Source organism: Pelodiscus sinensis, chromosome 1 (assembly GCF_049634645.1).
Source record: "Pelodiscus sinensis isolate JC-2024 chromosome 1, ASM4963464v1, whole genome shotgun sequence".
In the NCBI taxonomy this organism is placed as follows: Eukaryota; Metazoa; Chordata; order Testudines; family Trionychidae; genus Pelodiscus; species Pelodiscus sinensis.
In genome coordinates, this window is record NC_134711.1 from 21,277,766 (window position 1) to 21,291,632 (window position 13,867).

General features: G+C 45.7%; 1 protein-coding gene across 16 annotated transcripts in view; it reads left to right on the forward strand.

Moving 5' to 3' along the window:
- The first annotated feature begins 997 nt into the window (after nt 1-997).
- The window catches only part of MAGI2 (membrane associated guanylate kinase, WW and PDZ domain containing 2), a 1,141,222-nt gene continuing 1,128,352 nt past the window's right edge, over nt 998-13,867 (forward strand). For 4 of the 16 annotated variants that reach the window (XM_075926590.1, XM_075926502.1, XM_075926517.1 and 1 more), the window contains exon 1: nt 1,223-1,872. In XM_075926590.1, the coding sequence (XP_075782705.1) occupies nt 1,572-1,872 (301 nt within the window). In that variant the 5' untranslated portion in view covers nt 1,223-1,571. Of the gene's footprint in view, nt 1,873-13,867 lie in introns of all 16 variants that reach the window. The other 12 variants (XM_075926526.1, XM_075926542.1, XM_075926535.1 and 9 more) reach the window with 6 other exon arrangements.

The following is a 13,867-nucleotide window of genomic DNA, read 5'->3' on the forward strand; positions in this document are numbered from 1 at the left end:
GCTGAATTGACTCAATGGTAGAGACCTGTGTGGACACAAAATGTGAATCTGTATCCATATCTGCAAAAATGATCCGCAGATATCTGCATCAATATCCACGGATATGGATATCCACAGATATAAAGTGGGTATCTGCAAATGTGCAAGATATCCACACACAATTTATATCTGCATCCGCCAACATTAGCTGTGGATATCTACATCCATATCTGCAGATTTGCAGATACCCACTTTATATTTGTGGATATCCATATCCGTGGATATTGATGCAGATCTCTGCGGATCATTTTTGCTCTATCAATGGGTGACTAGGAGCAAGAGGATAGGCAGGGAATGTAGGTAAAGGCAGGATGCAGGAGAGGATTTCTTCACTTTCTCCTTCCTGTTCCACCATTGTTGCTTGTAGCATAGGCCCACAAAGGGGCCAGGCACTTGGCAGCAACAGAAGCCACATTCCCTGCCCTGGGGAACTCCCAATGTAACCTGGCAAACAAGGAGCAGTGACTGGCAGTCACAGGCAGCAGGAGGGAGTGGAAGCTAGGCAGCTCTGAGGCTGCAGTTGCTTATGGCTGTGATGCCCCTGTGCCCACAGAGACCCCTCAGCAGGGGTGGGAGTGGAATTGGGGCCAGGCAGGGAGCGGCTCTGGGGTGATATGGGCACTGGGCAGTAGGGAATGGGGCTGGAGGTCAGCGCTGCTGTACCCAGGTGCTCCGGGGTCGGATGAGCGGCCGGGCGCTGGGTCGAGGCCAGGGGGCGCTAGGGGTGCAGAGGGAGCCGGGAGGGAGGTGGGTGCCGTGGCTACGCGCTGCACTGGGCAGCCGTGCCGCAGAGCGGGCAGGCCTGGTCCGGGACCCGCGGGGGGTCGGAGCTTCAGCGATGGGATCCCGGCTGGCGGGGCCCGTCCCGCTCCATCCCTCCCGGGCTGCAAAGGGGAGGGCCCCCCGCGCTGTCACCCGCTCGCTCCCTGCCCGCCCGCTGCAGGGGTTGCTGCCCTTTCCCCGTCCGCGGCTCGGCCGGGCGCCAGGCCGGGTGGGGAGGCTGCAGCTCCCGGGGCCTCCCTTTCCTCCCCACCCAGCCCGGCTGCTCTCCGCCTTCTCCCCGCCGTGCCAGCCAGCCTCTCTCTGGGTCTTCACTACCGGGTCAGGCTGGAGGCGAGCGTGATCAGACACCCCCCTCCCCCAGCACACACAGTCCTGCTCCTCCCCCTCCTCCTCTCCGGGCCGTCTCCATCCCTCCCTCCCTCCCCGCCCGCTCCCCTCCCTCCTTCCCCGCTGCCACTTACTGTACAACTAGTGCACACACACACTCGCACTCCCAGGGTCCCGGCTGCCGCAGCTGCCATGGCCATCCGCTAAACACACCCAGACTGACAGCCAGGCACGGGCAGAGTCACCCCCACTCCCCACCTCTCCATCCTCCTCGCCGCCCGGCGGCCACGGCCCCTGCGGTGCCTTGCAGCCGGCCGGGAGCCGCCGCAGCCCCGGACCCAGCCCCCCGCCCCAAAAAGGAGCCAGGCTCCGGACCAGCACCCAGCACGCCGGGGAGACTCCGCCAGCCCATCCCCACTGCAATGTCCAAGGGCTTGAAAAAGAAAAGCCACTGGACGAGCAGAGTCCACGAGATTGTCCTAGGCAGGAACCAAGAGGGGCAGCTGGGCTTTGAGCTGAAAGGGGGAGCGGAGAACGGGCAGTTCCCGTACCTGGGGGAGGTGAAGCCCGGCAAGGTGGCCTATGAGAGCGGCAGCAAGTTGGTGCCGGAGGAGCTGCTGCTGGAGGTGAACGAGACCCCCGTGGCCGGGCTCACCATCAGGGATGTGCTGGCCGTGATCAAGCACTGCAAGGACCCCATCCGGCTCAAGTGTGTCAAGCAAGGTAAGGGCCAGCTGCCGCGTGCCTGCTGCGCCTCGGCGGGCGGGCCAGGGGCGGACCGGACGGGGTGACAAGGAGCCGGGGCGCAGCGGGGACAGCGCCTGGGAAGGGCGCAGCCCGGGAGTGGCGAGGAGATGGGGTGCCGTGGGGGAGGGGAGACAGCCCGCAGACCCCGCCGCGGGGCGTGTAACTTTGTTCCGGCACTTTGACACCCCCCCTTTCTGGGCAGGGTCCAGCACCTGGCCCCGGGGAGGCTGCGAGGGGCAGCGGCGCCCTGTGTGCTTGGAGGAATTAAATGTGCGTCAGTGACAGGCTGCCGCGGTTGCAGGGGGCGGGAGGCGGCCAAACTTTGCTAGGGCCGGGCCGGGGCGCACAGGCACCCCCTGAGGTGCTGCAGGCAGAGCCGGGGCCAGGGGTGGGGAGCTTGGGATCCCGGGTCAGGCAAGCAGCTCGCGGCGCCTCCAACACGCATAGGGAGCCGCAGCACTGAGAGGGAGGCGAGGAGCCAAACCTTGTGACAGGCGTTGAGGAGCATTAGCATCGAGTAACGCTGTGGCCATGCAGGGCACCACGCTGCGCCGCGTAGCCAGAAGGAGCAATAGGGCTTTGGCCGTCCCTAGCGTAGTCTTTCATATCTAGAGAAAGTGGCCTGGAGGCTGGCTTTGGGAGCTGGTACCCTTGGCTCCGCTTGACACTGGGCGTGTTCCCCTGGAGGTAGTGACTTGCTGCTGCTTGGCAGGTCCCTGACACCTTAGGGCGGCTTTAGCTTCCGTACAGTATCATTGTAGGAAAAATCCTCCACTTTATCTCCGATGAAAACAATCGCCTGGTGCTGGGGAAAGGGGATTTCATATCCTGACACCAGAGAGGAAAGGGTGCTCGCTGCAGGAGCCGGAGGGAAGTTAGAGGACAGAACCATAAACTTTAACTGGTCATCTGTTTCCCCTTTAAAAAAAATAAATATATATAAGTCCTGGAGTAGTTTAACAGAATTCCAGGAAAGTGAATATGATTAAAGATACTAGATTTTCCGTGTAACCCCTTTCTGCCCTTTCAACTAAATTGGCAGGTAGGGGAGGGTAACAGAAGGTTTGGAACAGTTTTCTGACACTCAGAGAAGTGGTGGCAGAGCAGAACAGTTGTAAACTCCAGTGACAACCACATTCATAAGTGGTGCCTTGATAATGATGATGCAGTGGTTGATTGTGTGTGTGGGGGGGGAGAAAGGAGACTAAGGCATTTCAGGCTCAGCCATAGGAATCCAGTTAATACTGCGGTGGAAATAAGTTCAGTGCCAGTATTCTATCTCCAAAAAAGGCAACCTTGGTACAGATTGGGGGGCAAAATGGACAGCTGTGTCAGCTGCCCCAGATTCTTCCTTAGTATAATTTTGTAGTTGAGTTTCATCATTTTAGTGGATGGCCTGTTATTCATGGTGGTTTTCAATGAGATTTCAATGAGATTCAATTTCAATGAGATTCAAATGCTTGAAAAATATTATTGGCCTGATCCAAAGCTCCCTAAAATCAGTGGGAAGATTCTGTTTGACTTTGAGTTAGTCTCCATAAGGATATTACTGTGTGTTCAATTGTTTACAGTGAGGTCACATCTCCAAACAACTGACATAACCTGGTATTTATACACTGTATATTAAGCTGGCATATTGGTAAATTCAGAGTACAGCAGTGTATTGTAAGTCACATTTTGAAGGACAGAAGTCAAGGAGACATAATAGTTGATGCAACAAGTAAAGATGAGAAAGGGAAAAGACTTAAAGCAATTCTACGTTGTTGTACTGGGTCACCTTTGGGCTCTGTGCTCCATGAAACCTGCTATAGTGTTTCAGCTTCTAAATAAATGTAAAAGGTCTCAGAGAGGTAGCCATGTTAGTCTGTATCTGCAAAAACAATGAAGAGTCCTGTGGTACCTTAGGGTGCTTCTGCACTGCACCGTAGCTCAAAATAAGATACGCAATTTGAACTACGCAAAGTGCGTATCTTATTTCACTCTTATTTCAAAATAGCTTAAACAGTGCCAATAGTCTATACAGTGCCAAATTTCAAAATAATCGGCTATTCTGAAATGTTCCTTACTCCTCATGGAATGAGGTTTATAGGGACGTTGGAATAGCAAGCCTGTTATATCTGGAAATAACGGGCTTGCTGTGAAGACACAGAATAGCTATTTCAGGATACTCCAGTATCCTGAAATAATGTTGTAGTGTAGATGTAGTCTTAGACACTAACAGATTTATCAGGGCATAAGCTTTCGTGGGTAAAACCCACATCATCAGATGACTGGGAGTGGAAATTACAGAGGTAGGGGTATATATAAGAACAACACAAGAAGTTACTTGTAAAGTGTCTGACCAGTGTTAATGAGGATAATCAAGTCAGAGTGGATGTGTCTCATTCACAGCATTTGATGTGGTGATGTGAATATCAAGAGAGGGGAAATTGCCTTTAGCACACTACAAAGGCAGTTCAATCCACTCTGAATTGATTAGCCTCATTAATGCTGGTCCTACACTTGACAAGTAACTTTTGTTGTTTTTATATATACCCCCAACTGTGTAATTTCTGTTCCAACTCATATGATGAAGTGGGTTTTACCCATAAAAGCTTATGCCCTAATAAATTCGTTAGTTTCTAATGGCATATATACACTAGGAAATTATTTCAAAATAACATTTGAAATAAAAATTCTCAAAATAACTATTTCAAAATAAGCTTATTCCCCAAGGAAAGCAGGAGTTTTTATTTCAAAATAACCAGCCCTTTATTTAGAAATAACGGGCTTGGTAATGTGGACGCTCTGCTTGTTACAGTAAACTTCCAATAATCCGGCACTTTTAGGATCCGGGGGTGCCGGATTATCAGATATGCCAGACTATCTGAAGGGAAGGCTATGAGGGGTCTGGGGTGGGGTGGTGGGGGATGCCAGCCAAGACCCCTCATAGGCCCCCCTTCCGATAGTCCGTCTCTGCCCCGGGCATCCCCGATTCAGCCGCTGCTGGTCAGTTTCAGCAGCGGCTGAATCTGGGACGCCTGGGGCAGAGCAGCTGGGGTGCTGCCGGGTTGGTCCCATAGTGCCATCCCTCAGCGCTGTGAGACCAACCTGGCAGCACCCCAGCTGCTCTGTCCCAGGCGTCCCCAAGAGCAGCTGCAGTGCTGCCGGGTTGGTCCCGCAGCCCCGAGGGGCAGCACTACGGGACCAACCCGGCAGCACCCCAGCTGCCCTGCCCCTGACTTCCCCTATTCATCTGATGGTCAGTTTCAGCAGCGACTGAATTGGGGAAGCCAGGCGCAGAGCAGCTCCAATTGTCCGGCTGCCCGGAGCACTTCTGGGTTCTCGATGGTGCCAGACCATCAGAAGTGCCAGAGCATTGGATGCCGAACTAATGGAGTTTTACTGTATTTTGAAATAAGGGTAGACCAAGGCTAAGTTACCATGGGACTCCTCAGATAAATGAAATGTGAATTGGTCTTGTCTTGACTGGGTTGTAGTAATTTCAGAAAGTGCGTAGCACTTTTCATTGAATTTATATGTCCAAAAGGAAAAAAGATAAGTAAACATGTCCTTATCTGATTTTGGTTATCATCTCTTTTTCTTTACAGAAAAACTTTAAAGAAATTATTTTCTCAATTAATTTTAGTTTTAGGTTGTTTTCAGTGAATGCATCATTAAAGTACATTAAACGGTGTCTGTCTTCTGCCCTCACCATTTCTCAAATGTTTTATTAGTCAAAGTGGTTAGTGATTCACTACAGTCTGTATTTGTAAAGAATTTTCTCAGTACATTGGTCAGTGACATTAGCCAGGACTCCAATCTGTTACTTGCAGTTCCTTGAATGAGATGCAGAAGGCTTGAGTTCCAGGTTGCATTTACATTACATTCATTGCAATCCAATCATTTAGTATAGTTTTGGACAGGCTCCTCAACACACTGACCAGACAACCTAGCTATATACTGTGAAGTTGCAACCATGTGCCAAGGTCCTTGGACAGAAAGAAACTTGCTAGCTGGAATTACCTCTCCAATGTAATTCTGTTTTGTGCTAGTCTATATCTTTTACCTGGGGATTCTGGCAAATGGAGTAGTTTCCAGGACATAGCTTCTTTATTAAAAAAGCTGGATTTTTTCCATATATTTTGCCAATTGGTTCCTTGCACCATGTAATCTATTATGTAGTCTGAGTACTATGAAGAACACAGACATTATATATTAAGTTTTCTTCCCAGATTGCTTTGCACAAGAGTATAGTTCAATAATATAAGAAAAATGTGCAATAACATTCTTTATACATTTTTTAATCTGTATTCTCTTTTTAATTATAAAAAACTTTTAATGTGCTGGAACAAGGTTAATGAGACTATTATAATAATTTCTGCATAATTTATCAATGATATCTCTGTAATTTTTTTACTGTACACAGTTAATTAAAATAGCATGACCTTGAATGGACCATGCGACTGACTTATTTTTCAGTGTAAGTTGTCTTAGAGTGAAAATACTGTGAGCTAGAACATTGCTATTTATATTATGATATGAATGGGTCTTTGAGCACTTCTGTTTGTTTGAAAGTTTTTGTAACTCAGCAATCAAAATTCACTGTTGGATGAAATGTATGACTAATTCAGTTTTACAAGCATTAGCTTAACTCTTTTGGAATTGCAGAAGGGCAAAACTGCTTTATTGATTTTGATGATTTATTTTGTGAGTGGTTATTTAAACACATGTAGTTTTGAAATGGTAAAAAATTCAAGGTTACATCCCATTATGAAGCTAAATCTATCTGTCTGTCTGTCTGTCTGTCTGTCTGAGTCCATTTGTTTAAGAACTCTTCCTAAACAGTAAGACCGCTGAATTTGGTATTCATCTTCCTCTCACCCTAACTTAAAGCAAGGTCAGGATTTGGTTGTGCCTGAAAAAGTGCAAAAGGGAAGTGCCTGGAATGGGAATGTTTTCCAGGACATGGAAAGGGAGTGGGCAGAAAGGAGGGACACTATACTGCACAGTGACCATTGGGGCAGTTGCACCCAACAGAACCAGCTGAGGATGGGGTTTTGTAGAGGATACTGGAGGCCAGCCCCTGGATCCATGCTACCTCTGGACATGCTGCAAGTCAGGGTAGGTCAGCCCAGACCCCAGAACACTGCCCCTCCAACAGGCTGGAGGGTAGAGGGTCAGCAAGAGGGTGAGAGCACCTGTGGAGTACACCTGTCTCTGCTGACAGACTGCAGGCAGGGTGGGAGCTGCTGACAGCTGGGACTGGTCCCTAGAGCCTTGCTCCCCCCCCAACCAGCTGTAGGGTGTGGGGGGTAGTTGTGTGTGGGAGCTGGCCCCTGCAGTGCTGCCCCCCATCCTGCTACAGTTGCAGACTCGGGCCAACCCTCAGAGTGCCATCCCACCTCTCTGGACTAGCTGCAGTGCGGGGGAGGGCAGCTGGATGCCAGAGCCAGCCCCAGAGCCCCACTCCGATACAGTCTTGGAGGCTGGGGGAGGGGCACCTGGAGGCTGTGGACATTCCACAGAGCCCCACCTCTTTACCCCTCCCGACAAGCTGACCCCGGAGAGTGTAGTCCTGGCTCCCCGGGAGGAGCTACCATCCGGAGAGCATAGACCTGGCACACTGGGAGGAGCCACTGAATAGCTTCCCCCACCTCCCAGCTCCCTTCCCTGGGCCTGCTGCCCTGAGTTTGCACCTGCTACCCTCTGCCCTCACTTCTGCACCTACTCCCTGCCTTGAGTTTTTCCCCTTCCTCCCCCTCACCTGAGTCCCCCACCCCATGCCTTTTGCCCCCATACTAATCCCTTTGGACCCCCATCATCTGCCCTCACTCTAGCAACCTCCACTTCCTGCCCTGTACCCCCCAGCCCTTCCAGCCCCCTGCCCATACTCCTTCACCCTCACCCCCTATCCTGAGACCCCCTGCCCTGTCTGCAGCCCCCCACCCAACCACCTGCCCTGATTTCTGCACCCCCCACTCCTTGCCCTGAACATGCCACACCCCAAACCTTGTGCCCTGAGCCCCCACCACCTCCACTCCAGCAGCCTCCACTCCCTGCCCTGAGCCCCCCAACCCTCACAGCTCCCTGCCCTCACTGCACCCTCACCCCTTTTGAATTCTACCAAAAGACAGAAAACCTGCAAATATTGTCTACCAACAAGCTCTATCTAATGTTTGAATCACTTTCCTTCTTTTATTAATACAGTAGACTTCCGATAATCTGGAACCTTTGGGACCTAGGTAGTGCCAGATTATTGGATGTGCCGGACTATCAGTCGGTACTATAAACTGGTTATATATATACTATACACAGTATATACTGTATATTAAGTGATTTTAATCCTTTTTATTGTACATACTGTATACAGTATACTGTAATGTTTTTGTTTTTTTAACCCTTTTTTACCCTTTTTGCTTGGTTCTGCCACTGTCACTGCTGCCTTGTGACTCGTTTTTTGCCGAAGGTCACTCACTAGGGTCTTGCCATTTTGATGCCGGACTATCAGAAGTGCCATACAATTGGATGCCGGATTATCGGAGTTTTACTGTACATACTTAATTTTCCTTCATTTTTTGAAAAATACGATTATTTACATAAACCATGCCCATTTTTCTTTTATTTATTAATCCTTCCCCCCCCCCCAAACTCATTACTTCCCTTAAAGACTAAAGCAACACGGACACTTCTGATAATATTTTTTTTATAAAGTCCACAAAGCACCAGCCTTCAAGTATTTCACATGGAAAAGCAAAACCTCTTAATGCAGTGTTGCTACATATCATTGGGAGGAGCAAACCTTCTGGAAAACTAGTTAGCAATTATGGGACATGGCCTTATGTTGGACATAAAGCTATGGCCCACAATCCATAAGGAATTTAATAGGCAGAATTACCTCACAGACTTTGTACAATGAAGATAAACTCATAGAATTTTAGTGTAATAGCAAGCATTATGGTTTATATCCTATTAATAGTAGTCCACAGAGTATGTATTTGTGGGAGACTATTTGCTATTTATTACGCAACTTGTTGGTCATTTATTATGACCTTGTTGCTAGAATCATGATGATTCTGTTAAAAACATATGGAGTGAAATCCTGACTCAATTAAACTCAATAGCAAAACTCCGGTTGGGGTGAACAGACATTATTTCACCCTTAGGGTCTGATAGATTTTGAGACATTATTGTACCAATGGAAGAAGATTGCAAAGCAATGGCATTACTAATCAGATCAAATTGTAATTGTAATGCATTATGAACTTCTATTCCAAGTCATTTTGATGCCTGAAAGAATTCCAGTGAGTCCATAGATGAAGAGGAAATACTGACACTAATTTCAAACTTGGCAGCTTTTATATGTGAAATATTATGGATATGCTCCATAATATTAAGGACACCATTGATGCTTTATATTAAAAATACATGTCTAATATTTTTAAAGTTCCTTTCTTAACAGTAGGAATTATTACAAAGAAACCTTCTCCCTGACCCGCAGTAGGATGTGTATCTAGGTTGTGCATAGAGGAGATCAATAGGAAAGAAGGAACAGTATTCCCCGACATCACTCTGTGGCTATAACTACAGTTTCCATTTTCACAATAATTCTCTTCCCTTTCTACATAAGGTGCCACCATCCCAGTGGCACTGGAACACTTTTTATACTGGGGGTACTCAAAGTCAGATAATAAAATTGTAAAGCAGCGATCCCCAAACTTTTACCTTGCCCCGTCAGCACCCTCCAACCACCCTTGAGCTGGGGCTAGGAGCAGGACCATGGCTCTAGGAAGGGGGACATGACAGGGATAAGAGGGCTGATGGTTGTGCCACAGGTGGGGGCAGGTGAGGGGCCAGCAGCTGAAACCCTGGGTGAGGGACCAAGAGTGGAGCCGTAGATATGGGGCCAACCGCCAGGCTGGAAGCAGAGCTCTGGGCATGGGATTGGGATCCTCAATCTCACAAGCGGGGCCAGGAACAGAGCCTCGGATGCAGGATGGGGATAGTTCCTGCGCCAATCCACCCTCCTATTGTATTTTTAGTTAGAAAGCTACTGTGTGTTGGGCTGCAGGAAATCCTCACATCACTCTGACATCAACTGGGAATCCTAGTTTCCCACCCCTAAATGTAGCAAAACAACATTGGATCATCTGAAACCAGGGATTTCCGAATTGAGGGAGGACAAAACATATTTTGCTTTATAATTAATTGTTGCCCGTGATCACATCTCTGATTAGGGTAAAACAACTCTGGAATATTAAGTCAATCAAGTGATCTGACCATCTGTTCATTTCCAATGCTTAATAATATTAACAAATAGTTAAGTGACAGTAGTAAACTAGGGGTATTTCTACACAACAGAGTTTTTCCAGAAAAATGGCCATTTTCCCAGAAAAACTACACTTACGTTCACACTGCAATTGCGTTCTTTCGACAGAAAGTTGAAAGAACGCAGGGGTTTTTCTGACAGCGGTAAACCTCTTTTTACGAGGAAGACTCCTATTTCCATAAGAGCTCTTTCATAAAAAGGTGGGTGTGAATGGGAAAGAAGGGTTTTTTTTCGAAAGAAGAGGAAAAAGGAAAAAGCACAGGTTCCCTGGTGCCCACTCCATCCATAGTACAGGCAGTCCCCGGGTTACGTACAAGATAGGGACTATAGTTTTGTTCTTAAGTTGAATTTGTATGTAAGTCGGAACGGGTACATATTGTAGGGGAAACTCTAGCCAAACATTTCTCCAGATCTCAGTTTTATTCTCCCACACCTCACTTCCCTCGGTCTTTTATTCTCAAGCTGAGGTGTCTGCTGAGAAAAGCCGCTCCGCGTCTCCCTGGTCTGCTGGGGGGGGAGGGGCGCTAGCTTCGCGTCTCCCTGGTCTGCTGGGGGGAAGCAGCTAATGCGGGGTTGCCTCACCCCGTTTGTAAGTAGGGATCTGATGTAAGTCGGATCCATGTAACCCGGGGACTTCCTGTAACCACAACTTAAATGCAAGATGCTGTCTTTCGAGAAAGCAAATCACTTTTTCAATCTGCTTTTACAGTGTGGATGCTCTCTTTAGAAATAAGTTTTTCTGGAAGATCTCTCCCAGAAAAGCTTCTTCCGAGAGAAGCCTGCAGTCTAGACACAGCCTAGGGGTATGTCTACACAGCAGGGCTAAACTTGAAATAATCTATGCAACTTGAGCTACATCAGTGGCGTAGCTTAAGTCAAAATAGCTTATTTCGACTTTTGTCACGGTCTACACAGCACTTATTTCGAAATAGAGAACTCTTCCCCTGACCTCCTTTACTCCTCAAACAATGAGGTTTACAGAAGTTGGAGTAAGAAGTCCATTATTTCAAAATTTATTTTGAAATAATGGGATTGCTATGTAGACATGCAGTACGTTATTTCAGAATAACTCACATTATTCCGAAATAATGCTGCTGTGTAGACATGCCCTAGGAGATTACGTCTTTGCCTTGTTATTTTATGTCTTTTGTTTTGCTTTTAAATCATCACACTGATATTGAAACTTTAATCTGCAACTAACTGCTTTAATTCCTCAGTTCAGTTCAGTTGTCTGCTTAAAATTAAGTATGTGTTTAAATGTTTTGCTGAAGAGAGATTAATTTAGGCACATTCTTGCTGAATTGGGCCTTAGCTATTAAGAACACCTTAGCGTGTAATAGGGTGGTGGATTTTTGTAATCTGTTTGTTAAAATTGTCAGGTGAACAAACTTTGTTGTACTTTGAACTTCGTCTTGAAAATCTTTTATATTTTTTAAAATAGACATTTTATACTTTACAAAATTAAAGGGTTAATATTTTCTTGGCATATGTGTGTCACTGCCCATTATGCTTCTTTATGAATATAATAAAGGCATTTTTACTGGAACTTCTTTGGTTAGTTAAATGCATCAATAAAAATGTTTTCTAAGTTCATGAAAATACTATGTAAATACATATTGATCATGTGCTGTTATTTCTGCCTTTGTTTCTATATATTATTGCCTTTTTAAATGTAAATACTGAAATAAGATTTTGTCCCACACATAAATAAACTTTTTATAGGGCCAGCTAATTATTTTTTTTTTGCTTTTGTTTTTGCTGTAAAATCACAGGTGTGCATCATTATTGAATAGAAAATCAGGGTTAACAACTGTGTGGTGTTTGAATAGCATGAGTGGCTTGAATACATTAATGCATATTTTATAATTTGAAAAAATAGTATTAAGATATTGTTTTTTCTACTTCAGAAAAAAATATTCATGATACTTTGAAATGTGAAAGTCAAACTATTAGTCTGGTTTGCTCTTAAAAACATGTTTTTGAGTTAGGCAAATTCCAGCAATGAAATCCAAGAGCAGTTCTCTATCGTTGTCTCACTGTTTAACTTTAATTCAAAGTCCATAGATGTTTAGGTGTGTGACTACTGATTGTGATGGAGGATATTTTGACAGCCATCTGCTCCTCAGAGACAGTCATGTTCCATATCAGGAACTCTCTGTATGTATTAGATGAGTGCAGTCCTGTATCACTGCTACTCAGTGGTCTTTAGCAATTCCATGAATGAAGAGGCTATGACTTTCATGACAGTGGATCATTCCACTGAGAAATGGAACAGAAGAGAATGCAACTGCTACGTTTTGTTGTTTTGCTATAATTCACACGGTTAAGTTCAGGTCTCTTATACAGGTAACTGCTGGTGCTGTTGAGATCAAATTAATTGAATTAAATTACATTAAATTACATTAAATTATGCTGGTGGGAGAGCAGAATTTTAGATACCCTAGAAATTCTCTCTCTATTATTTGAGTAGCTGTCAAAGAGGCATCAATTCCCAGCATCAATTTCAGTGTCCTCAAGCCTCTAACTCCCACACAGTAGAGATGTGAAGCTCCATCTTTAGATGAAAAAGTATATTATTTTACTTAGCTAATTCCTTGTATGCATCATGGAAAAAGCAGGGCTTTAGGAAGGACTTAAAAGAGGAGAGGATAGTGGCTTTGTAGTGCAGATGGGATATAGGGTGTGGTGCAGAAGACAGCATATAGGTGGATTTGGGAGAAACAGACTAGTGAGGTTCTCATTCATTTCTTTGTCATATTGGTATGAACTGATAAAAAATGGGGAATAGGTGTCACTTTAATAAGGAGGGATCTCTGTTTTATTGAAGGTGACTTCAGAGTATTGATTTTGGGATTGGCTGCTTCTCCTCTCTGCACTTAGGGCACATCTAGACTACATTCCTCTGTTGAAAGAGGAATGTAAATGAAGCAAATGGAAAGTGCAAATGAAGCGCTGATTTAAATATCCTGTGCTTCATTTGCAAATTCAAGTCTGAGCGTTTTTTTGAAAAAGGGTTTTTGAAAGTTAAAGCGCAGACTAGACAGGGTTCTTTTGAAAAAAAAACAAACCCTTTTTCGAAAGAACCCATACTCCTGAAAAAATGAGGACTACGGGTTCTTTTGAAAAATGTTTTTTTTTTAAAGAACCCCATCTAGACCGCGCTTTCATTTTCGAAAAACCCTTTTTCGAAAAAGCGCTCAGTTGCAAATATGCAAATGAAGCACAGGATATTTAAATCCGCACTTCATTTGCACTTTCGATTTGCTTCATTTACATTCCTCTTTCAACAGAGGAATGTAGTCTAGATGTGCCCTTAGTACAGAGGGAAAAAAATCTTTCCTCCTCCAATTTCTCACCACAAGATGTTACTGGAGAATAATTGCAAAGCTTAATTTGGAGCTGGCAAAAATTCTTGTTTAGCTGTATGGACCTCTCACTTTTGTAAATCATGGGGAGAAGGGTAATGTGATTGACTTTAGTTGAGTTATATTGGTGTAAAACTGGTTGTAAGAAGAGAATCAGACTCTTTATATGCTTTCTCATATCCTTTTTCACATAGATGTGTGTCTGCGGGACTTTCAACTTAGTTTGAGGACTCCAGCTAAATTGTTCTTGCTTAAATTGGACGTTTCACAACATTGTGCTTAGAAGTGAATTTGGTGG